This window comes from Zootoca vivipara, chromosome 1 (assembly GCF_963506605.1).
Source record: "Zootoca vivipara chromosome 1, rZooViv1.1, whole genome shotgun sequence".
In the NCBI taxonomy this organism is placed as follows: domain Eukaryota; kingdom Metazoa; phylum Chordata; class Lepidosauria; order Squamata; family Lacertidae; genus Zootoca; species Zootoca vivipara.
The window spans coordinates 104,131,879-104,158,707 of record NC_083276.1 but is presented as its reverse complement, the minus strand read 5'-3'; the positions used below and the strand labels follow the sequence as shown (position 1 = coordinate 104,158,707).

The 26,829-nt window shown below is 39.4% G+C and overlaps 1 protein-coding gene across 1 annotated transcript in view; it reads right to left on the bottom strand.

The window, feature by feature from the left end:
* KCNJ3 (potassium inwardly rectifying channel subfamily J member 3) overlaps positions 1–26,829 on the bottom strand; it is a 113,503-nt gene that overhangs the window by 83,063 nt on the left and 3,611 nt on the right. Inside the window, exon 3 of the mRNA XM_035131749.2 lies at positions 22,441–22,657. Coding sequence (XP_034987640.1) covers positions 22,441–22,657 — 217 coding nt within the window. The remainder of the gene's footprint in view (positions 1–22,440; positions 22,658–26,829) is intronic.

The window sequence follows — 26,829 nt, the reverse complement described above, 5'->3', positions numbered from 1 at the left end:
ATGAATTTTTTTTCCCCGCAACTCCTGAATGATCATGAACTATCTAAATCTGCATTGTGTAATATGTCCTTGTTTCTTTTGAATTAGGGGGAAGTCTTCCAATAATTAAAACAGTTTAAGACAGTGAAAGGATCTAGTAATTTTGATACATTTATAAATAAAAATAACAATATTTCTAACATATGCTGAAGGGTATGACAACTGCCAAGTGTGAAATCTCAGAACTAACACTTTAACTTCCTTCTTATATATTTATAAAGTATATCAGTTGCTCATCCAAGATCGCTCAAAGAAATACACAAAAACTGTTAAATCATGACAGCTAAAATGTAAGCCAAGTAAAATAATAGCAATTATAAAATATGTTAAGACAAGCAGCCTCAAAGCGAACATAGATGCCTTTTCCACTAAGCAAAGTTTGATCATCCAACGGAAAACATCATGTGGCTTAGAAATATTTTTTAGGAAGTCTGTGTAATAGACAGGATACCGTATCAATAAAGGTGCTACTCCAAGCACTACAAAATTTTAAGGCAGAGAGAAGAACCCCACATGCAGAGATGCATGGATGGGGGAAGCCTCTCCTTCGTTCACAAACATCACAACAAACAGCCATAAACTAGTCTATCTAGAACAAATACATCAATAATTATGCCAAAACCCTCAATAACAAATCTCTCATTCCTAAACCTCATAACAACTCCATCATTAAGATCAACAAGCATCACTACATCATACAGTGGTACCTTGGTTCTCAAACACCAAAAACCCAGAAGTAAGTGTTTTCGAACGTTTTTCGGAAGACGAATGTCTGATGCGGTTGTCGTCTATTGTTTCTGGGGTGCCTGCACCAATCAGAAGCTGTGCCTTGGTTTTCAAACATTTCGGAAGTCAAACGAACTTCCGGAACAGATTAAGTTTGGTGTTTTTGTTTTTGCTATTTATTTTGCATTTTTGTTTTTGAGATTAATTTGTTTTTGTGACTGTGTGGAACCGAGTTCAGCTACTGATTGATTGATTGATTGTGCAACTGCGGAAATGGATAAAAAAGAAACTCCATCCACACAATGACTATCATCAGTGCAGGTAAGAATTTTTTTAAAAAAAATCATAATAAAATTCATGTTAAATTGATGTTTTAGGGGTTGTTTTTAAAAGTCTGGAATGGATTCATCCATTTTGCATTACTTTCTATGGGAAAGTGTGTCTTGGTTTTGGAACGGACTTCCAGAACGGATTAAGTTTGAGAACCAAGGTACCACTGTATTTAAAGAGGCATCCATTAGCACAAGGATTTCATGTGCCCTCCACCCTCTCCAATTCTGCTCCAGAGGGTTGGAGGAACCCCTAGAACAGATTCTGGCGTCTCCCCCCAGAGGGAAGAAGAAGGAAGGGAAGTTCCAACAAGTAGACCAAAGTCCTTGCCCTAATGGAACTACAGTACTTCAGTCCTTGCTATCTAAAACTAGCTGTTTGTTGAGAACCAATTTATGTCACTTAGAGATTTGTGCAGTGTTTGTCTTCTTCTGTTAAGGCAGCTCTGTTCAGCAATGTGGCACTGCCGTAGAATACATTGTACAACTTAAAGCTAATCATCTAAAAACATTCAGGAATGAATTTACAAAACCAATAACCCTTCTTGGGAAGTGAGGTCGCAGAAAACAAAATAACTAACTCCCTTTGTTGATGGGGAGGGAAAACCTTTGGGATTTGTGGGCTCTGTTATAAGCTTTAAATTATCTATCAAGATGCACATAAATACATTATCCTCTCACACACAGAATATGTTCTCTAAAACTGGGGGTGGGGGTGGGTGGGAGACAAGACCTGTGATCATTGAGATGTTGTTGGTACTGAAGCTGATTTTTTTTTAAGTCCCTGTCATCCCTTCCCACCCCCAACCCTCATTGTCTATGCTCCCTTCTCCTTGAAGCAAATTGCTACAGGAATGCACTGAAGCTGATGGGTCAATTACAGAGTCAACTAACCAGCTTTGGGGTTTGCCCAGCAACACTCGATTCTCACTTAATAAAACCAAGTGGCACGTGGTTTGCCCCATTGTGAGTATGTGTTAGGAAATTTAAAGTGATACTCCTACACTTATCTCATGTGTTTATTGTTTTCAGCCTTACAACAGGAGTGCCATTATTATGTTCAGGTAGCAGAAATAAACACAGGGCTGAAAGGCACAGTACTACCCGCCACCAGAAAGGACATATTGGAGTCTAAACCCATGATTTGGCCACAGTGGGATTTGCTAGTTGATAGTTCATAGAGGCAACAGCGTTTCTCCATTTCCTCAGGAATCATGATGGCATGATCCTCAGGAAGGCACTTGCCTTCTTGTCCTGCCATGCTTCAATATATATATTCCTTTATTATATTTATATTGCCTTTACTGCAAGAAGCTCAAGCTCAATTCAGTTCATTCTACTGCCTCCATGTTATCCTCATTACAACTCTGAAAAGTAAGTTGCACTAAAATAAAGTGAGTGGTCTAAGGTCATCTAGAAAGCTTCACGGGGGAACGGACCTTGAACCCACATTTTTCCAATCCCTGCCCAGTCGTTACACCTCGCCAGTATTATCAATAATCTAAATGTCCTCTGGACTGTGAAGAAAGGTAAACAGAAACTAAGGTTATTCAAAACACAAATAGACTAGCAACGTATCTTCTATCTACTGAATTATATGTAGACCATCTATAAACCTAAATTATAAGATGCTCAGTCAGCCTGGTTATCAACAAAGGAAAATGGACAGGAAGAGATAGTGATGTTCTCAAACTGGTACTCTCTCTCATCTAGACCTTTTCTTCCTTATTTTTCTTCTATAACAATCATGTTTTCTTTTACTTGTAATAGTAAACCTTCTTCAGCAAGCTTTCTTTCAAATAGCAACCGCCTCCCTATTGCTGCTGAAGGCTGCAACCTGTCTGGAATAGGAAGCAATCTTTTCATTTGAAGCAGTGGGAAACTGCCAGTTATACTCTGAGCCCGGTTTCATCACTTAGCATCTCTACAAGAGGTAGCCAGGCTGAATTTAAATTCATGTTTACTGGAGATAGCAGGACTTGTTGATTCTGAATTCTGGTTCCCCAGCACCAAGGACAAATACTCCCAGCCTCAACCTTTGCAGGCCATTTGTACCCCATAAGAGCAGGGGAGGGGAGGGGAGGGATGGTGGGTAGTCCAGCAACACCTGGAGGCCGAAAGGTCACCATCCCTGTGCTGTATTCCAGGACCTTCACTGGGACTTGGACAATTATAGCAAAGCCACAGGACATGCATTTCTCATGGTTGCTATTGTTACTTAATGCTTCTGTGTAGGCTGGAGAAGTGTCCAGAACCTTATAAAGTCTCAGTATGTAATGCAACCCAATTCTGATGCCCTTGAGTTTGGAAAGGAAATTATGAACAAGGCTTGGAAAAGGAGCCATCCATTCTGGACTCAAGTTGGAGGCCAGATGGGGTTGAAGGATATTCAGCAACAGAATCCATATTCCTCAGATTATTTCTGAAATAGACAGAGATAGTCTAGATGTCACTAAAAAAGTAAATGTAAGTCACTTATAGAGGTTGTGTTTGTCAGTTGCTTTGGGTCACTTTTGTGAAGAAAGTCACTAGATTAATCAACAACAACAGTAGAATCAGAATAGAGCCCAACAATACAAATATCTTTAACCATTTCCAGATACCCCCACACCTATATTCTTAGTATATATGTATGTATAAACACACCCCTCTGTGCCAATTTGCAAACTGCTTTGCAGTGCAGTCCTCAACCTTCAGAAGTGTTTTTATTTTCCAAGGGATACAAGTGGATGTAGTAAGAAAGCGTTTGAAAATCTCAAGTCTGTTCATTAAGGTGCCTTTTACCTATTTTTATTCTGTCTGTCTGTCTTTGTGTATTGGAAACAACTCTAAAGCTGAGCATCCAACAGCAGATTTCAAGTTATGGTACCTAATCCTGCCAAGCTTAGAATACACAATGCATTGACAATGTCCACGCGTGGACTGCAAGCTCTGCTCTACAAAAGCCTCTGTCCTCATGACTTTACTTGCTTGCTTGACCATTTATGTCTTGCACTTTCCTATACTCAGAACAGATGAAATGATCCTGGATGTTTCAAATTATAAACGTAACAGGATATATAATAAGAATGATAAAACAAGAAAGGTTACAGTATAGTAGTGTCCAGAATGCCAAATATTTAGGGGGAGATTTAGTAAAATGATATATTTGTGAATATTTAATTCCAGAACCCTATGTATATGGGATTCCCCACTCCTGATAAGGAAAGGAAAACTGTTATGTACTGAGCTGAATCCTAGAACAATAGGATTCAGAATCAGCGGGAGCTACCCAATCCAACTCCAGGTGGAAGTGAATCCGCAACCTGATTGGCCTGCTGGAGCAGCCAATCAGGCGGCTGGCAGAAGTGAATCTGCTACCTGATTGGCCTGTAGGAGCAGCCAATCAGGCTGCAGGCAGAAGTCAATCCACAATATAATTGGCCCACAGGTGTAGCCCTGAAGTAGCCAATCACGCAAGGCCCATTGTGTAAATAATGTATATAAGCAGATGGTTTTGGGAAAAGAGCCATTCGTCTTCTCTTCTTCTCCTTGATGAATATGAGCTGAATAAAGAGCATGAAATTCACTCTCGACTCCGAGTATATTTCAAAAACCCACCACACTAACAACAGATTTGGAATTCCTTCAGGGTTTCGTTTCCCCTTGTAATGTTCAAATCAAATTGCCATTATTGTGTCTGTCAACAGCAATTGAGCAAATGCCTTGAAAAATGCCAGAACAACTCAAGTAAGCAAAGACTTCTTTAAGTTCAGAAACTTGAATTTCACAAACCATCTCACAGAAAGTGACCCCTTATGCTTTGAACAGTCAGCACTGTCACTTCACAGCAGTCTAAATAAACATAAAAGAAAGTGCCGTGTGTGTGTGTGTGTGTGTGTGTGTGTGTGTGTGTGTGTGTTCACAAAACAGCCACAAGTCACAGTTAAATGCTGTGCATAACTGTACAGTATAGGCTTCCGGATTTGGAAAGGCTGCAACAATAATCACCATTATTTATTAAAAGCCCTGGGGCATGAACTGGAGTCCTCACAAAAATTTCTGTCTTGTTCCTTCGTTTCAACCCTACACCGTTAACCCAGCTTCTCCCGTGACCTTTCCCATCCCTGGGAAGTGGAAATTGTTTCCAAGACTTTTCATCCTACCACAGGACCCGGCTTCAAGAGCAGGTGTCATCTTTGGTCTGCTGCTAATTGCTTTGACACTGTCTGAGCATGACAGTTCAGAGCACTCAAAAAACATAGGATGTTGGGAACTGGCCATGACACACATACATGGACAATGTGTGACTGAGAAAGGGACAACAACAAATTAAGTGTAATATCACAATAATCTAATCTAGTGCATTAGAACAGCAACTAGTATAAAAGCACGAATGTGGTGATACACTTTATATTACTCCCCGCCCTTTCTCTGCCTCACATTCATATCAAACTACCAAAATTGAGTCCCATGAGCACCGTGCTCAGTGCAAGACAATGACAACAAGGGATATATGTGCCTTTTGCATAGTGTGTTGGGCCTGTTTCAATATATGGCAGTATGCACATGAACACAGTATGCTTGAGTAAATAATAATAATAATAATAATAATAATAATAATAATAATAATAATAATAATAATAATAATAATAATTTATTATTTATACCCCGCCCATCTGGCCGGGTTCCCCCAGCCACTCTGGGCGGCTTCCAAAAAAACAGAAATTCTAAAATACAGAAATCAGATGAACTTAGAGTTAGGCAAGACTTAGAGTAATTGCATTTAGCCATATTTAGTCCCAATGAAAAGTATTAATCAGGCTATAGAACTAATTGTATATATTGACTTGAGCGGCACAGTTCGTGAATCAATTTAGATAAGGCGGAAATAAAGAGGCAGCAAGGGTAATAATTATGCTGGATAAAAGCTGCTTCTCAGCACCACGTAAGATGGCCTCAGGCATTTACATTAATAGCAGGAAGGAAATCTATTTAATATGCATTTGGTTAGTTAACAGAATTGGCCAGGGAAAGTTTCGGATGTGACTTTCAAAACAAGGAAATTCTGTGGTTATGACTTCCAGCTCTCAGGGTCGTGGGTTTGAGACTTCCAGCACCAGACTCTCGGGGTCGTGGGTTCGAACCCCATGTTGGGCAAAAGATTCCAGCATTGCAAGGGGCTGGACTAGAAGACCCTTGGGGTACATTACAACTCTACAATTTCTATGACATTTCTATGAAATTAACAACTAATATTCCCATCTTAATATCTATTGCAACCTGCAATACTAAATTAATTAATTTGTTACAGGGCCAAGTTCAAGGTGTTACTATGGGTATATAAAGCCCTTAACAGAAAAGAAATGCTTTCTCCAGAAATGGTTTAGTTAAGCATACTATCACTGAGTAAATTTTCGTTTAATTATACACATCAAATATAGATTCTCCTCCCCCCCCAATATTTTCCCAGATCGTGTTAAGTTCCAGCCTTATTTCAGACATTGTGATATATCACAATGTTTAGCTGTCAATATATCATGATATTGAAAACCAGGTATCGCCCAACCCTAGCCTAGAACACATCAAAACATGACAAGCAAGCCAATTCATCAACTACATATTGTTAATGTATTAACATTTTTCTTTAAAAAAATGCTGTTATTTTTTACCTATCACATTTTAAATTGTGATATTAATGTTGTATTCTTAGTTTTAGATTTCGAATTAGGTGGAAATTGTTTTCCATTTGGTTGTGTATTTTTTTGATGCGGTTTATTTATTGTTTATGACTTTTGTAATTATGTAAATCTTGTCATGTTGTAAGTCGCCTTGAGCATTGTTTTTAACTATGGAAAGGCAGCATACAAATAAAATGATGATGATATTGGTCCAGTAGCAGTAACAACCAAATTATGGTTTAGGCAATCATGAATGGGATTCAGGCACATTTGCTCTCTCCTTTCCAGTCCCTTACATGCATTGCTTCATTTCCCCCCTCTTCCTGATTTCAGCAAGCCACAGTTCCCCATAGTTTTATGAATCAGACATGATCTCCGCATCGGAAGTGAAAACCTAATTCAAACCACAATTTGGTGGGAACCTATGATTTGCATAAACCATAATTTGTTCAACTTGGACATCAAAGCAAACCTTGGTTTGCCCAAACCAAGATGACAGGGAGAATATGTGAGTGCAAAACTCATTCAAGACAATCAGACTATTCTTTGGCTCTTTGGTCGCAATGTTTTATCAAAGTAGGCAAGAAAGAGTATGAAGAATCACAAATACATGCTTTCCTGCCATCATACCCTGCAGCTTTAAAATAAAACTACCATTTTACTGGTGGCCCTCAGAGTTTGGGTTCAAAGTCTATGTTTGAAAAACGACTGGTGAATGAGCATAACACTGCCAGCTTCTTTGGAAGTACAGTGGTATAGCATTGGTTTGCTGTAATGCTTGCTGTCACATAACTCAGGTTTATTAATGATGTAACTGTCAAGTATAACAACGCCACAATAAGAACAGCTATTCAAACCATAGAGTAGAATAGCGTATTGCATACTGTAGGTACTATTTGTCATCCACATTAGAAAGAGAGGGGAAATAACCAATTCGGTTTTGTGTCAGGGATTGTTGCATTCTTTCCTCCTCCCTGCAAGTTCTCCATCTCAATATAGTCATGCAAATGTGTTGTTGTTGTGCTAGTGGTTTTATTTGAGACATACATTACACAGTTGACATTCTAATAGCAATTTTGAATTGCAACATGTTTTGAAAGTGATTGGCTTTAAGCAATAATGTAGAGGTCAGAATTTAAATACCGACAGTCGCACGTCTCTATCACTGCGGTACTGAGGAAATAATGTAGTACATTGTGTATACATACATTCTGTGGCTTATTTAATATGTGCTTTTTAAAGCAAGCTTTTAGTTAACTCAGCAAAATGAAAGAAAAATACTGACAGAGGTTATATGTACAGAATGTATACATGAGTCTTTTGATTGCTATGAAAGTCTTTGGGTAACTGCTAGGCGCTTGTCTGCAACCACGCTGTATACAAATTATGATGCTGTTGTTCATCAAAGCACAGCTAAAACCATGAACAGATGTGGAATTGTACCTAATCTGTGCTAATGCTGATTTGTGCAAACGTAGTGCTAACCATCGTTATCTTCCAAACTGAAAGCAAGGATGGGATTGACACATAAGAAAAATTGGGGTAGGAAAGGTCAGTAAAACCTAGCGGGTGATACAGTCTTGGCAATCAGGGAAGCCTAGATATTTCTTCAAATGAAGGTTGCAATTCTTTACACAATTAGGTTGCTTAGATTTTATTAGCTTCAGCTGGATTTAAGCATTCAAAGTTTGTACAGGGTTGCAGACCAATTGTCTTGAGGGGATTTGGACTAAAATGCTAGAGGGGAGGGAATCCTGACGGGACACAACAATGTTTTATTAATAAAAGCAAATTTAATGTCTTATACAGTGTATTGCTTGTCTTTGTTAGTTTAGTAGGTTCGTCTGTTCATATTTTTTCTGAAATATTGCTCCATTTTTTTAAAAAAAAAATCCACACAGAACCACCTACAGATTCTAATTTGCACTTGCAATTACTGTAGTTAAGGATTCAGTAGCACTGGGGCACATAAAATATAAGATTGATAGCTAGCATTTTAGGGAAGGAGAATGTAAAGATCTGAATGTGGTATAAAAGGCAGGTGGGATGACTTCTGTGAAGAGCTCACCCACCAAGCACCAAGATACAGTACTGTATACAACCTGAAAAGTAAACACCTATTCACAATCAAAGAAATAAGAAGACTTTGCCGAAATATGGACTGAAGGTATTTTCTTTTTCATCACGAACTTCATTGTGGGACAAGTGATTTAGGGCAAGAATTAAATGGCACATTGTGTGTGTGTGGTAGAACTTACTCATCCTCTGGCGCTATTGCGCTGTCTCTCTTCTCTGCCCACACTCCATGTGTGAACAGGGGAATGTGCAACATAGCTGGGTACTGTTGTCAGGAAAGCACACAACATGGTGGTATCAAGACAGAAGGTATGCAACTTTTATTACATTTCTCAGACAGGGGAGAGAACAGTCTTTGGGGGTGCTATTTATTTCCCAGTGGAAGTCCCAGGTTTCTCGGGTATAGTTCTCCCATTCATGCATTTAAAAATATTCAAGGTAGGAAGGTTGTTTTGGGGTTTTTCTAATAGAATGTGTCCTAAACCAAATGCTGTAACGCAAGACACATAACAAGAATTGCTAGGCTCCTTTCTGGGAACTACTGACGCCTGATCTCCATTTACCTTCCCTTCATCACCATAATACCTGTGTTCAAGGATCGTCTATGATTCAATGCAACACATCCGTGCTTGCGCTCCCATTTTATTACCATTACCCAAAGGTTAACTTGCATCCTGGGCATCATTTACTATACAACCGTTCCTAAAGAAAATACAAATATCCTTGTTGCATGGGGAATATAGATCACAAGTGCTTAGTAAACTGGGAATTAACATCTTGCTTCAAGCACTTCTCGGATTTATGGATTCCACGGAGACCACAGTTTTCTGGATCACAGCACAAGCCAATCCCTCTTGTTTATTGCTCTAGCACTTGCTCATGAAAACATTGAAAGAGAAGTGAAGCTACAGCATGGATGATACATCCCTCACAATCAACAGACGAAGGTATAGTGTAAATGTACATACAAAAATTTGGTAACTCACTGCAAACTCTATACAAACTACCAATTTTTATCTGCCTGTCCTTCCCCCCATTGCTCTGGTTGGTTGAGCACCAGCGCAACACACTCACTAAAGTAATGGAAAGCACAAACTGGCTTACTGGAATTCTAAAAGCAGCACAGCCTGGAAATAAACATGTTCGTTTTTGCATCTTTCCCATTTTTAGCAGCACCAGTTCCCCCACCTCTTTCTGTCTGCCTTTGACTCAAAAGCTCCACAGACTAAAACTATGTCAGAACACGATTTCAACCAATAATATCCCTCATTCTTCTTTAAGCCTTTTTGAAGACTCCATATTAACTGAAGTGCCTTGTGCCAGAGAGAAGTTCCATTGTCCTAAACTAACGCATCAGTCCAAAGTGTCCAAAATGTTATCACTGATCATCTACAAAAGCAGTCTATTCCTGATTCAAACTCATCTTCTAGCTCACGTACTTAATGACTACCTACTCACTTTTGTATAATTGTCAACAATGATCATTCACGTAAACTCTCAAAGCAGTTTTCAATTAACATTAGCATTGTCTATCATGGGACTGCGAAGTCCTCCAATCACGCCACAGGGCTGCTTAAACACCTTTTAAGCATCATCACCTCTTACTAACCAGGTATTAAATTAAAACACTTTATACTAAGGCCAACATTAGAATCCTGGGAAATTGCTGTTTTAATTGGAATGCCACTAGCAGACGAACACACACCACCTTAAAAAAGGAGAAACTAACAGTAATTCAGGCTTCCTCAACCTTGGCCCTCCAGATGGTTTGAGACTACACTTCCCATCATCCCTAACCACTGGTCCTGCTAGCTAGGAATCATGGGAGTTGTAAGCCAAAAACATCTGGAGGGCCGAGGTTGAGGAAGCCTGGAGTAATAGGAGAACCTCTTTTAGACTTTTTGTATGGAGGTGGGGGGAGAATTCTGGATGCTTGGACTTGAAGTCTGAGTAACCATTGCCTAGTAGGAGGAAGAACAGTTGGGTACAACCCTGGATTAAACATTTTGAATACTTTGAATAACTTTTATATATACAACTGAGATGGAGAATTGGAAGTCCTCTTTCTTTCTTTCTTTCTTTCTCATTCTTTCATTCTTTTTGTTATTTTTCCTTCTAATTTGATTTATTTTTTATTTTGCTCTACTTTGTTTTTTGTTGTTGTTATTGTCCTCTGGGTTAAGGAGGGGGTTGCACACAGATTAAGGACCCTGTGTGAGAGGCACGGAAGGGAAGATCTCCCTTAGGGTGGGAGGCTGGGAGAGGAAAAGGAAGTCTCTTTCTGTATGAGACAGGAGTTAAGACCTGCCTGCGAGAGAGAACTTTGTATTCTTCTCTTTCATTCTTTCTTTTCCTTGTGGCTTTTGTTTGGATTAGTGTTTTTAATTGTAATGCATTATGAAAAAAGCCTTAGTAAAATCTTATAAAAGCAAAAACAAACAAACTTGCACACTGTCTAGCACTTACCATTATGTGGATGTACTTAAGGAGGTGCAATCCATATTCTAGTCAAATTAATGGCAAATCCCCTACTGGTGTCAAAAGGTCTGGACTGCACTTCAAACTGCACTCTTCATGGCTTGACCTCTTAGGATTTGTACACGTGTCTGGTTGTGCATTTTAATAATCATGAGTTGATCTTGCCATCAGTTTAGGTGCTACATATCCCCAAACTGCAAGTTAATTATAAAGAGTGGCCAGAACAGCAATTTAAAGCATCATCAAAGCAGGCTTAGCTCATAAGAATTTCATGACTACTAGCTTGCTTTCATGACCAAAGTTGTTAATGTCCAGCTTTCCACTTCAGCACAGCTTCATTCAATGGTGCATTCGACCCTGAATAATTTGTAAATAGTTTGTTCTCTCTTCTTATATAAGCAGAAACCAATACTTCTTTCATTCTTTAAACACCTTTTTCTGTTCTGAATGATGTTTTATTATTTATATTGGTGTGCTTCTTAGCTTTTTTATAACATAACCAATATGGCAATTCAGTAAGCCTGCAACTTACGCAGTCAAAACCCATTGGGTTCAATGGCGCGTGGGACTGCCAGTCATTTTTCCTAGAACCTAGCAACTTTCCAATACTTCTTAATAAAAAAGAAAGAAAGATTTGCTACGTGCGTAAAGCTGAATGCACACAAGTTAAATGTATGTAACTTGTGGGCTTACTGTATATACTAAGGCAGCTCTTAATTATCTGTCAAAAAGACAACTGCCAATTGAATTCATAACTTTTTAATTTAGGAAAAGAGACCAATTCAAATTCCTGCACTGAATGCTGATGCATAATTCAATGAAAAAGAAACTAAATCCTTTAGCACTTTGGAAGATTACATCAACCACACCCACAACAACCCACAACAACCCACAAAAGCAAGTGAAAATTTGTGCCACAGAATAGGCAACTCCTCTAGTTACTTCTTCTGTGGCATTAGAGATGAGGAGAAACTACTCTGCATGCAGATGAATGGTATGCTTATTAAACTTCTCCCTGCTTATCTAAGATATTGGCCATGGTGAGAACATAAAGAAGGCAATCTCTAAGGCAGGGGTGGGGTGGAGTGGGGTGGGGAACATGTAGCCCTATGGATGTTGCTTAATGATAGCCCCAGCTGACATGCTCAATGGTCAGGGATAATGACAGTTGCCGTCTGAGGTATTTGGAGGCCACAGGTTTCTACATTCCCTACGGGGATACAGAACCTAAACCAATTCTGCAAAAGCAGAATTTATTTATTTAAAAAACATATACATCACTTTTTGCACAGGTATCAAAGCAGTGTACAATGTAAGATGTAAAATTATTTAAGAAACAGAATAAAACACAGCACACAGTGGATCACTGAGCAGAAAAACGAATCAGGATCAAGTTAATGTTTGGACAGACAAAAATATTTTGAATTGCCAGGGACAGTATACAGCCATGGATGTTCACCAGACCTCTGAAGGGAGCCTGTTATATAATAGAAGTACTACCCTCGAGAAGGCCCTCTCTCAGGTTATCACCAGGTATGCTAAAGCAGGCCGTGACACCACTAAGAGATGGGAAGAATATTCTGGAAACACAAGAGGGACTAGATAATATGCCAGAATAACCCATACAATGTGTTCCTGGTGGATCATCTCTTTCAGAAGTACATTTTGTTTTGATTGAAGTTTACACACACACACACACACACACACACACACACACACACACACACACGGGTAGTCTAATCTTACAGTTATCAAGGTGTGAGTGGTAATTCTAGGTCTGAATTTGAAGGAAAAGATTATAAGTGTTACAATGTCGACATTGGGACTCACATGAATGGTTCAGCCCTCACATGTAATCCTACGTACACTCCCAAGAGGTTTTTGCTGGAGTTATAATATGCATCCATTGTGAATATGTATTTACTCTTAACCTTATGCACTAATTATTATTATTTATTAATTAATTAAATTTATATACCGCCCTATACAGTCTTGGGGCTATTCACAGAATATAAAAACACAAAATGCCTAATAAAAACAAAAATAACAATCCTATAGCACTCCCCCCTCACAAAAACCACATTTTTAAAGGGCATAGGATGTAAACCGGATCAACCAAAGGCCTGGTTAAAAGGGAAGCTATCAAAAAAGAGGAATAAAGAAAGATTGGTTTATTAAACATTCAATTAAAACCATATCAATTTAAAAAACAGAGTATATGGATGCTGCTTCAGAGAGTGTAATTTTAATGAACAGAGAACCATACAGCTTACACACTTGATCTAAAAGAATAAATAGGATCCCTATCCATCCCACCACCCTGGAAAAAAACCCAGAGACACAACGTATATGGCATCTTTTCCACAGTGAAAGTAAAGTGAGAAAGGGAGGGAAAGGGTAGCCTAATCTTGAAGCCTAATGGAACAGAAAGCCAGGAATTAGAAAGCCTAACAGTTGTCTGTACCAGCAAGCCTACAGTGTCTATCCCACCCATTCTGTGCTCTGCGTACCAGCAAAAGCACAGAGCCTTGTTCTCAAGAGCATAGAGTGAAAATGGGTCCCTTCTTGGAGCTTTGAAGGCTACCCAACCATTGAAAATCTGGAGCTTCTGTACTATTTTGAGCCAACGTATTCTAATGGAAAAGAGGACATGGGTCTTTTGGATGAGTAATCGTCATAACACCTTTATTTCATTGTTTATTCCCTACAAGTTAGTGTCTTATTCTGTTTAACTGACTGAGTTGTGGTAAAAAAAAGGGGGGGACATGATCACCCTATCAAATGCATAGAAAGACTTTTCAGTTTGAGCAAGTACTTCTTTAGCAAACAAGGACAGGTGCAGGTGATTTTTAAAAAGTTAAATGATATCAGCAATTCAACAGTCTCGGAAGCTGGTGAAATATAAAAGCAGGAGTCTTATGGGGCCAGGACATGCGACAGTCTTTTTCTGGAGGTTTTCATTGCCCCTAGTGTCCCCCGGCATGAAATATGCCAATCCCTGCTCACTCCCTGACCTTTCCAGCAGAACCTGGTAACTGTCCTTGAACACACAAATGTGACATGGCAAATGCAGGGGCAAGCTACCAGGCTCGCCGGTGTATATTGCCTATGGTGCTCTCAGTCTCTCCCACTCACCCTGGTGAAACCACTTTAATACAGATCTGTGATGAACTATTCTTTTTTCCGACGTGACAAGTACAGTCTAAGTTCCGTTTGCAGAAAACAAGGCTAAAGGTGTTCTTGAAATAACATTAAGAACACTTTCAGAGAGCATTAAGAATGAATCCATGAACCAGTTTCCTTTGAGGTTTCTCTGTATTTCAAATTCTCATTAGCTAGGAACATGTAATACGTTCTGTAGCTTATCACTGTGTTGCAGGGTAACACTGCAGTTTTATTAGGCTACCAACAACAGATAAGCAGGCAAAGGGCTTCCAACGTATCATTTCTCCCTATAATAGCATTTGATAGTTTTGTCGCACCCAGATTAAATATATTATTTTTAAAACGCCGAGGATTTCTTTTTGGCTCTGCTTCAAAGCTCAGACAATAAGATTGTTGTTGTTGTTATTTAAAATGCTTTCAGGGAACTGATTACTTTTTGTTTTAGGACAGGTATTGCAATTTTAAAAGCATACCAATAATAGATGAATAACATCTGCATAGTCCTCTCCATGTAAAGAATTAATAAAATAAGGACAAAGTACTTACAGGAACCCCTTCTGAGGCAGCTGAGGAAATTTACAACACAACCTGAAACTTACTTGCAGTTTTCTGTAAATAATCCCAAAATATTGCTACTTTGTATTTTTATTCCCATTTGTGGATATAAACTTCTGTCAAATGTTAGCATATATATTAACAATGTCTTCAGAACAGCTGAAAAACTCATAAAATTAAGAAAACAGATTTAAAAGAGACTTCTGTGTTTTCAAGAGTTTTAATCAACTTTGTTTTTCACTGTACTAAATACCACCATCAACAGCATGCTATATTAATGACAATATATTTGCCTTTCCAAAAAGCAGAATGGGGAAGAGGGTCATAGAAACAGAACATTCTTTTGCCTACAATAAAACGTTTTCCTAGTACTAAGGAATCACCAGAATTAATGAACAAAACTAAACACTTTGGCCTGTGCACATGGCTCTCTGCAAATCATAGTTTGCAAACCACGAACTATCTCTCCCCCTGCCCACCTATCCTTTCTGGAGCATTTTTTCCCTCTTCCTTCCCCTCATCAAATCATAGTTTCTCAGTTTATGTATACTGACAAAAACCATGGTTAGTACAAACTGTGTCTCCCTCACAACCAGAGATTGAAACCATGTTTGAAGGAAAGCTGGCTTTCACTATCCATGGTTAGGGAAATCCATAAAGCACAAGGTTACTGTATGGTGTATTTATACACCACAGTTTGCAGAAGGCCGGCACTGTCCCTGCACTGAGCTTTTTGCATCAAAGCTGCATATGCAATAGGTGTGTTACTGGAACTGCACGCATTTGCAACACATTCAAAACAGTATAGACTTCCAACATGCACCTCCTACTAAACACGCATACAGACAAAACATGGTAGAAGTGAGCTTAGAGAGTGAATAGGGGGTGGAAAAAAATCAGAGCTAGGATGCCACCCAAAGCTCTTCTCACTACTGAGCACCACACACAATTTCTATTTTAGGGATTTTGTTTTTCTCTGCAATGCTCCGATGTCTTGGGAAAAACAGGGAGCGTTTAACAAGAGAAGGCTTGCCTGTTGACTTGATCATAAAAGAATCTCTGTGTGTGTACTTCACAAGAGGGAGAAACGGAATATTTAAGCCTCATGCTCATTATACAATTTTGCAAGTAGCTTACCCAAGCAAAATTTATCCCAAAAGCTTAGTACAAGCAGGCAGGTATTGGATTTCCATTTAAATTCAATAAGCTTTATAAATAGTAAGCATGAAGGCCTCTTCTGTTTATTTTGACACATTAGCCCTAGTGAATGCTCAGGATTAAGATCTTAATGAGAAGCAGGAAGGGGCAGCATGGATCAAGTAGTACCTTTGGGGAGCTCTTCGCAAATGAAGGGAAGAAAAACACAACTCTTCAATGTGGCACTTTTATTACCTCTGTATTGATCAATCGCTCATGAGGCTGACTCTTGTGTGCAAGTCAATTTTATATAAACAGAGGGCAACTTCACAACACTGTACTTAAAATAACATTGCATGATGACTACATTACAAAGCAATCCTACTGGGCTGGGTCAAAAGCTACTGAAGGTAATGGGGCCCTTTATATGTCCAGCTGTCCTTTGTCAACAACAAATTGCCACTGTTTTTGTGTTGAATATATTCTATATGGTAATTTATGGACCTGACAGGTATCTAAAGCCATTTGCACATAACAAATAGGAGCCTACACAACACAAAACACTGCTGCTGTATGTAGGTTTTATTTTATTTGTTTTTTATCTTATATTTTGGAAATGTACATCTAGGTTTCTTTTTTCCTAAAAAAATTTGGGGGGGACCCAAGAGAGTGGGGCCCTCAGGTATAGCTTGTTTAGCTTATACAGTACATAAATCTGGCACTGGTCGCTGGTAGGAAAGAAGCTAAGTAAGAGGGTGCAACTTGTCAAATCACCAGTTTTCTTATTTTCCCTCCCAATAGTCCCAAGAGGTATTCTAGGGATGCGTCAGGGAATCAAGGTGCCTTTGGACCCAGCAGATCCCTTCATGACACACCCCAGAATGCTGCCTTTTCTACCCCTCTTCCATTGGAGCACCAACAGTTGTTGAGGAATAGCCATGGAGGTTTTTACAGCTGCAATAAGGCAGTCCCTATATACTGACCTACTGCTGTGCCCATGGATTCCGGCCCCTCTGTCCTCAAAATCCTATGGCTGCTGGGAGACCTGCCAGAGCCCTAGGCTTCAGCTATTAATGTCTCATCATTTCTGCCATAATGTTTTATCGTGACCTGTGTGCTAATTGTACATTCAGTACAGGAACATGAAGGGAAGGGTGGACAAACAGAATGAGACGCAGGCAATGCATGACAACAAATATGGGTTGGATCTGGGGTAAGATTTTTCTCAGTTACTGTACATTATTATTATAGTTGCAACCCAGCAACTTAAATCTTTACCCCTCGTGATTAAGAATTGCCTCCAGGTGACCGGTGACGAAGCAGAGGTTTTGTTTTTATTTTTTTTTGCAACAGTTGCTTCTCCTTTTCTACCCCCCCCCTTTCTATTATCAGTGTTGCGTGCATTGAATAAGTGGGTAGCCTGGCTAGTAAAAATGTTTGTGAATGAGTAACTCTTACAAACTTTATCTGAAAATTTCTTTTGTTCATTGAAGAATCCCATGCTCAGGGCAAACAACTGAAATGTAAACTGGCTAAGGTTTAAAAGACTTCTGAATTATAATCCAGTGATATTTTAGGAATGACTGAGAAAGAAAATGATCCTATTCCCAAAAACCTTAAGAGCTACTTTGTAGATCATTGTTCCATGCTTTTTACATTTTGCTTTAAGGTACTAGGGCTTTAATATCAGGTACATAACCAATAATGCTGCCCAATAACTGCACTGAATTATTATTATTTGTATGTTTCAGGAAGTCTTTGAATTGCACGCTCTGCAGTATTGAGGCAGTAGTGCTTTGAATTCAATGCTATGTTCCCAATAGGTAAAGGTAAAGGGACCCCTGACCATTAGGTCCAGTCGTGACCAACTCTGGGGTTGCGGCGCTCATCTCGCGCTATTGGCCGAGGGAACCGGCGTACAGCTTCCATGTCATGTGGCCAGCATGACAAAGCCACTTCTGGCGAACCAGAGCAGCACACGGAAATGCTGTTTACCTTCCCTCTGTAGCGGTACCTATTTGGAAATTTCGAAGTATTGTTTACTACTGTGCAGGTGACAATGTTCTATAATGACTACACTGTACATCTACTTCTGTGTAAATTCTGAAACAAAAAGTGCTCAGGAGGTGTAATTGCAACCCCAAATATCTGGATCAGGGTTTAAAGGCACTGACCTGGTCAATGTAAGAACACATCTGTATTACATCTATATTTCACATTTCCACCAAGGATCTCAAGGTTGCACACAGTTTCCCTCTTCCCCATCTCTATTTTATCCTTATTAACAATCTTGAAAGGTACTTTAAGCTTTGAGACTGTGACTTACCCAAGATTAACTGTGGCCTAACCCACTGAGCCTCTTGGGCTTGCCGATCATAAGGTTGGCAGTTCAAATCTGCGCAACAGGGTGAGCTCCCGTTGCTCTGTCCCAGCTCCTGCCAACCGAGCAGTTTGAAAACATGCCAGTGCAAGTAGATAAATAGGTACCACTGTGACGGTTAGGTAAACGGCATTTCCATGCGCTCTGGTTTCCATCACGGTGTTCCATTGCGCCAGAGGCGGTTTAGTCATGCTGGCCACATGACCCAGAAAAGCTGTCTGCAGACAAACGCCGGCTCCCCCAACCTCAAAGCGGAGATGAGCGCCGCAACCCCATAGTCAGATTTGACTGGACTTAACCGTCCAGGGGTCCTTTACCAATCTTAGAAACTGAGATGGGAAAGCAAGGAGCTAAATGGCACCTTAAACCTAGATTATGGGCGCAACAATGGAATGTCCAGGCACTTTTTAAAAATAAGAATACAAAGCTGAAAATGAATGGACTACAGCTAAAATATTATGTGCATTTTTCACATGCTCCAGTCTTTCCCCTGCCCACCCAGCTAATATTCTTAAGAGGGTCTCTTCTCCAGTCTTCAGAGAGTAGCTGGAAGTGGGGAAGCAGAAAAAGGTCCTCCTTTCCTTCCTCTTTTAATCTGAAATCTTAGTACTGCGGCTCAGAGCTCATAAACTGCTTGCACTAATGAAATTCCCTGTCGCAAAATGTGCCTAGAACAATGGGAGTTTCGAACACTGTCCTTTGCCCTTTACCTTTACTCAGTGAATTTCATGCTGAGTGGTTTTCTGAACCTGGGTCTCCCAGACCCTAGTCCAACACTCTAACCACTACACCACACTGGCATGGTGACATACCCTTCGTTAGGCTACAACCTAAACCTTGGAATAAGCCCCGTTGGCTTACTACTGAGTAGACATGCTATTGAAATACACATAGTACATCAAAACTAGAATACGAATCAATCTGGCTAACCTGATTCAAAAATACACTCTCATACCCCACTCACACATAAAAACAATTCTCCCTACAGCCAACCAAAGACAGCCAACCACACTCTAAGCCACCCCCCAACCTCTCTCACCACCAAGGAAATATAGCAAGAGAACCCATACAAGTAACACTGACACAACCCCCCCCCAGTAGAATGATAGAAACATAAGCACCCAGCCTCACCCCCTCACCATTTCCCCTCCCCCTCTTCCCCTTTTCATTTTCCCTTCTTTTTCCTAATTGTTGGAACCAATTCATGAACCAAGAACCTATACATTGACCATTAATAATGAAACATGTTGTAGATATTTTTCTACATTTATTATGCTAACTTTGTGATTATACAAATGACAAGAGGAAACTTGGTATACTTATTTGAATAACATTATTCTTGTTTATAAAACCCAATAAAACAAAACTAGAATCACAAATCTGAAATAATGCTTCATACCTTTTAATACAGTGGTGGACAACCCGTGGCCTTCTAAATGTTGCTGGAATAGGAGTCCCATAATCTCAGACCACTAGTCATTCCCTAACAAGGAACTATTTAGTGCAGCTGATTCCATTCATGTCCTTTCCTGCCTGAGGTCACATATTATGTCAGGTGTTGAGCAGGTGGTCATTGTTTGGGGAAAACAGCCTCATAGGATAGAGGATTCCCATAACTGATTTAAAGGTTGCTTAAATGCAGATTCCTTAAGTTTTAAATTAATACCAACTCTCTATAACCCTATTTTGCAGACAGCCACCCAATGATCCATTTGTTAAAAAGCCCTTTAGAACCTAAAAATCAGAATTATTTAATATAATTAATGTTAGGACTGTGATGCACTTCAAACTGACTTACAATTTTAAGTCCTACGTACAAATGTGAGTAAACTATTCAAACTGACTCATTTCTGCTACCTACAGCATTTGCTAGAAAACAGAACTACTGGGAGACTGAAATTTACTACTCTTCTCCAACATTGTCTTCTGCTAACTTGTTTTTTTACAATCTGGTTTAGGTTGCTTTGCTACACAAACTAAAGAGTGAAACGGCTTACTACCAGGAAAGTATGTACCTGTATAGGCTTACAGACACTGTTTTACAATGTTTTCACATCCAAACCAGGTCCACCCTGAGATGTGGCTCAATGGGGTAACAGCCACTTCCACCTTGGAACTGCCCCACGATATTCATGACTATAAATCAGGATTTCCTTGGTAACAATTGCAACTGTTAAAACACTATCATTGTCAAGACATTTAGAGGATGCTTGGTCTCCACGCTCAAAGGAAGGAAATAGCAAAGCTCAATCTGGGGCAAGCAGTTCATCAAGGTATCAGAATGCCCACTATATTTACTGCTAAAATTAACTTTCCGAACCTTCTTGGTTTAATGAATGTACACTGAATGAACCCACATTGTAATTTGGATTTAGCTTCCTTACCTATATATCACTGGCCATTTCTCTTCTCTGAAACATATTCAATAAAATCAATCTATAGCACAGAAACCCAATGTATACGTCTCCTGCATGAAATCAGTTTCCGTTTTCATCTCTGTCAACTTACAGCACCATCCCTTTCTCCGTTAGGTATATTATTAGCTGCCTTTGATTCTACACTCAACTCCAATTCTCCAGCTACAATTGCTAATAACCATATTGATTAGGTTTCTGAGCTCCAGTAGTTTCCCCTTTCATTTCTACTACAGTCTGAATTGTTTTATCCTACTATCAAAAAGTGAACAGGGATACAAAACAAGCAACATCCTAACCACCAAAGCAAGCGGAACTGGTGTGGCCTTCACACAACTCTGGATTTCGACTGAAACAAAACACAAAGAATAACTGGAGGGGCTCATTTGTTGTAGTAGCATAAACATATTTGACATACTACCGTAGGAAGCAAGTGGGGATAGACCAAACAGAGGTAAGAAGCACTAACAGGCTCTAAACTGCTCCCCTTGATCAGAGCATGATATAGCTTGGAGGGATAAGCACATATCTGTAGTAATATGCTTTGCATTAACCAGACAGACAACTTTCTCTAGCATTGGAACCCACTCCTTTGCTCCATGCAAGGTTGGTGTAAGGGGATCCGGAGCTAACCACTGCAGATAATTTGAAGGTTGTATGCGCACCCAAAGTTAATCCATATCTGCTACAGTGAATGCAAAAGATTATTATTTCTTACATTCTCCAGCCAAATTTCACAAAGTGAGGCTAATTAATTACTTGCAAGAAAAATCCAAGTCCACCTTTCATCATGACACCAGAGCAGGTTACAATACAATAAAACCATTTGAACACAGTTTCTAAAAACAGATTTAAAAGACAGCACAACATTTTAAACACTCAGAGGACCACAACTTAGACTCATCACTTGTAGCAGCAACAAAATCCCTAATTAACATATTACTAAAGAGGTGGGGCTCAATTCTACAACCTCTGCACAATTACAATTCAGCTCTGGTCTATATTTGTGGTTTTGTAATGTGTATTCTGATCTGAAGTCTCCATAGCAGTGTTTCTGGAAAATTATGATTATGATTATTATTAATACCCGTCCATATGGCTGGGCTTCCCCAGCCACTCTGGTGGCTTCCAACAAAATATTAAAATACAGTAATCCATCAAACATTAAAAGCTTCTCTAAACAGGGCTGCGTGGAAAATACTGGAATTAGAATTAGAATTAGAATTCCTATGAATTCCCCTCACCTGCCCAGGACAGATCTATCAGGCACCTATTATCATACTATGTCTTGGAGGCAGGGAAAGCAAATCCAAAGCATCAACTCGGTTACCTCATGTACAACCTACTGTGTGTTAATGCAATATCAACATTAATAAATAACCTTTTGTTTTATTTGCCTTTAGTGCCAAGGTAGGGAGGAATAATATTTGAACACAAACACAAACATGTGGTTTGAGCAACTTTGAGATCACTGTACTCACCAGTTGTTTCCACGATGCCCTCTAGGATGACAACAATCTCAAATTGTTCCGTCTGCATGCTTCGTTGAGAAAGGTCATAGAAGGGGCTTTTGGAATCTATCACATGGCAGATTGTAAGTGGCGAAACAAGAAAAAGTTGGTCTGCCCCTGTGCTAAAACCTACATCCAGTTCAAGTTGATCGAGGGGGAGAAATTCACCCTCAGGGGTTTGCCGAGACTATGTAAAACATGGAGAAAGAAAAAGAGAGAGAGAAATCACAAGCTAATACAGTGAGTTTAAAGAGAGTGACAGCAAGTCACATCCTTGCCAACAATTCCCACTATCAATCATCCAAGAGAAAATCCAAACAAAAAGATCATGCAGAAATGCTGTTTTTAAAGGGAGGAGGGAAGGAGCCAAACATTACAGAACATGCATGAATTATTTATAAATACATCTTACTATAATTAAACGTTCAGCAGCTCATGAGCTTTGGAGAATTGTTGGGTGTCATGATGTGGCTGCTAAAACAAGCGAAAGAAAAGTGTGTACATCATTTTTAGTTGTGTCACTGTAGGACAAGAGGCAACTGCAATTGTTCTGCATTTCGGTATGAAACAGTCCAGTATCTGAATTACTGGGAAGGGTTCCTTGAACGGCTCTGGAACTTGAACAATTCTGTCAGTGTGTGACTAAATGATACTGTTCCACCATTTCGTGTTCTATTTGGTTGCTATGAAATGGTTCCTTCCTGCTTCAGGTGCTCTCTACCACAGGAGAGTTAAAAGTTCAGAGGGGAAGTGGAGCACAGGAAGGTCAAAGGTTTGCTAGTGGGCGCTTTGCAAAGAAGGGTCAAGGCTTCACAACCTAGGAACCTTGCAGTTAATGGGAAACAGAAACTATTCCCTTTCTGATTGGCAACATCCCTAAAATGTTGGCAGGAAAAATGAAAATACGGTCAAACTAGAAGATAGGGAAATAGGGGAAATTAGTCATGGAATCAGAAAATTGAAGAGCTGCAAGACAGAGAAAGGCCCGAAACCTTTAAAAAGTGTTAGATAGTAGTGTTGGGCAGGTAAGAGCCAGGAGAAGACCACAAGAGAGACTTCAAAGGTGAACATTAGTTTGGTAAGGGAAACAGTCTAGAACGGATATAGCTGGATGCATCTACCTTTGTTTATTTTTACTATTATTATTTGAGGGGTGTGTGCTGAAGAACTTCTTATGACCCTTGACCAATCTCTGAAGTTATTCAGACTAAGAATTTGTTGTCCGTTTTCTTTCAGTTCTATTTATATTCAATTATTATATTAATTTGTCTTTTTTTCAAGGGACACGGCATGCTTTACATGGTGTTACACCATGTTATTCTCACTATAATGTTGTGAATAAGTTAGGCTGAAAGTTGTTGAAATACCCAAGAATATTCAGTGACTATGATACAGTGAGAAGTTGAACCCTGAGGAAATACTCTATCCACCACATGCCACACTTTCTACTCTTGGTGAATGTTTCTATTAATTCCGATATTGCTTCTATTTCCTCCGGCATCTACTGCTATCAGGCAGCAACTGTATTCAGAAACATTTGCTACTCTTTTTTGGAACTTAGGCGTACAACTACAGTTAACATGCAGCAGTATAAGCAGACATTGTTAATTAGGCAGGTGATTTTGGCCAAACATACGGCTAAGCTTGAAATATTTTAAAACAGCAGTTCTAAAACTACAGGCAACTCCCCATGTGTGATTGGAACACGCATGACCACTGATACTGCAAGGTGGCGGGGCGGGGGCAGAAAAGGGTGGGATTCAGCACATCCCAGTAATGTGTACAGGGCCTTGGAACACAACCTCCGTGTAAATGAGGAGTTGCTTGTAATTCATATCAGCTGATCAAATACATGGGGGTTGTATTGGGCTAAGTCACACTCAGAGTTGTTCCACTGAAATCAATGGTGCATGGAAAAGGCTTCAATCAATCAAACCACCACCATCTGTATGCCAGGCTGCAAAAGGGTTTAGACTGAGCGCAGAAGTCCCTACCACTGGATCCTGAATGGCTCTCACAGCCAGCAACAGTTGGCATCAGGCCTTACGTGGACCTGATCATTATGCCAGACTAGAGCTGGCACAGGGATCTGGCCCAATCCACCTGCTCCCCACAACCTATCTAACGAGGAAGCAGAAATGGGGAACTTAGGACTGCTCTGTCATACTCTGAATATGACATATTTGGATACAACCCAACTATTTTCATTAATATCATTCTTGGGGAACTTAATTTCTTTCTTTCCACATTGTTTTCTTAACTTGAAGGGAAACCCCACCAAATTGAATGACAACAGCCTGTGAACATTGCCGTATCCTTGCCTGGCCCTATTTATTTCACAAGGGTGTGAATAAGAGAACCCACCAATTAGAGCCATTCCTGAATTGCTGATTGGGTATAAATTTTAGAACACATAAATATGTTTTAGAATAAAATAGAACTAACCCCACTGCAACGCTCCATCTCCCTGTATGCAATTTACTCTCTCTCCACCATCTAACTCAGGCCCTTTAGTGTGAATTATCTCTCTTCATCTACTGTTAATACCTAGCTTCACAAACTATACCACCCAAATTAAGGTGCCATTCACTGTGATTCATGTTTTCTGAACCTTGCTTCACCAACATGACAGTGTTTTCTTTAAAAAAAAGAGAGAGAGTGTATGAACTGAACATTAAGATGATTGAATGGGTTCCTTTGAGATCTCATACTTGCAAAATAAATGCATATTCTATGCTAACTTTTCCAAATATGATGTCCTTACAATCCTAATTTGTTCAACCTCAAATTATTTTCAACAAACATATATCACATTGCTCTCTGTAGTCAAGAGATGAGGGGAAAGATAACTGCCACTTTGACATTGGATCTAGATTTCACTTTATTGAATTTGCTGTGATGCTTCTTAAGCATTAAATCCTTTACTCCACCCTAAAGTATGTCATCCACAATTTACTATTTTCTTTTCTTGGGGTTGTTCAGCAATTCAGCTTTCACACACAAGCATGACATCTGTGCAACTATCATTCTGTGTTAATGGGCACAGCATATAGTATGAAAGATAGATAGACACTGTACACATTTAAAATACAACATTAAATTCTTAATGCTTTGGGTCTAAATCCCCTTTTTCCCCACCCACACATGTTCAGAAGAGTTAAAATGAATATATCCTTAAAGATATTCTGAAACAATCTACTCATTGGACAAGCGTAGACTACACAGCTATGTAGCTGCGAAGTATGGTTCCCTCCTATAAAGTTGATCACATTTTCTGAGCGACTGCCTAACTCTAGAAAGCTGCTTCAGCTGTCTAGTAAATCATATGCAGAGACATCTCAATGTTATAGAAAGGAGCAACTTCATAATGTATCAATCAGCATGGTAACTGGTGTGCGACGCAAATCAGAACTCGGGGAAATAATTAATTTAAATTCAGGGTTGTGCTAAATTCCATCGTCTGTACTTCATAATTGGTTATTACAGCCTAATAATGAAAGTCCATTCTGTGGTATATGTCGGTGCCCTCCAGACAAATACTAATGAGGATACTGAACCTGCAATTTAGTTTACTGATTTACATTGCCGATAAAAAGCTACTTCTCTACATGGAAACTGGAAAGTTGTGACTACAATGCTTATTAGTGGAAATTTCCAGGTTTTGTTTTTTTTAAGTATGTCTTGGTAGGAAAAGCTGCAATAGTTCTTCATGCATTTTTTATCACAGTTATGAATTTTATCCTAATGCAGCTAAGGATCATCTTTTAATAAATAATAGCTTGGGGTGTGCTATGTCATGGTCCACTTTCCTAAATTTATTGTAATTTACTTTTCATTATCCAATCAATTAAGAACTAGGCGTGTCACTAAAAGTTTCATTGAACCAGTGACTCCTTGAGCACACAAAGGTTTAACTATTGTTGACCTCTTTCTTAATGTTTTGAATTTCTTCACTCTTGGATGTTGTATTGATGTTTAGGGGTTCGGATTCAATTACTATTAATAAAAGTCCCATCTAGCCCACAGTGCTAAAAAGCAATGTGGGCAACCTACTCAAACCTATATGGAACTTTCTCTTCACAATCTTCATTCATGAGTGACACTAGTACCCACAATGAGAGTCCCAGGAAGCCAGTGTTATCTCCATCAACTTAAAATGCAATAAGACTTTCAGCCCCATTAAGCCTCTACCACAAAGTCTTGAAAGAGTGTTTGGGGGGAAACCTAGCAGAATGGGGGGGGGATTCTTGTTACAGCAGCCTTCAAGAATTACAAAACCAGAGAAGAACATGTCCCTCTCAACAAAGAGCTCTAGATTTTATTGTCACAATAGTCTTTCATCATTAATCTATTTTTGAT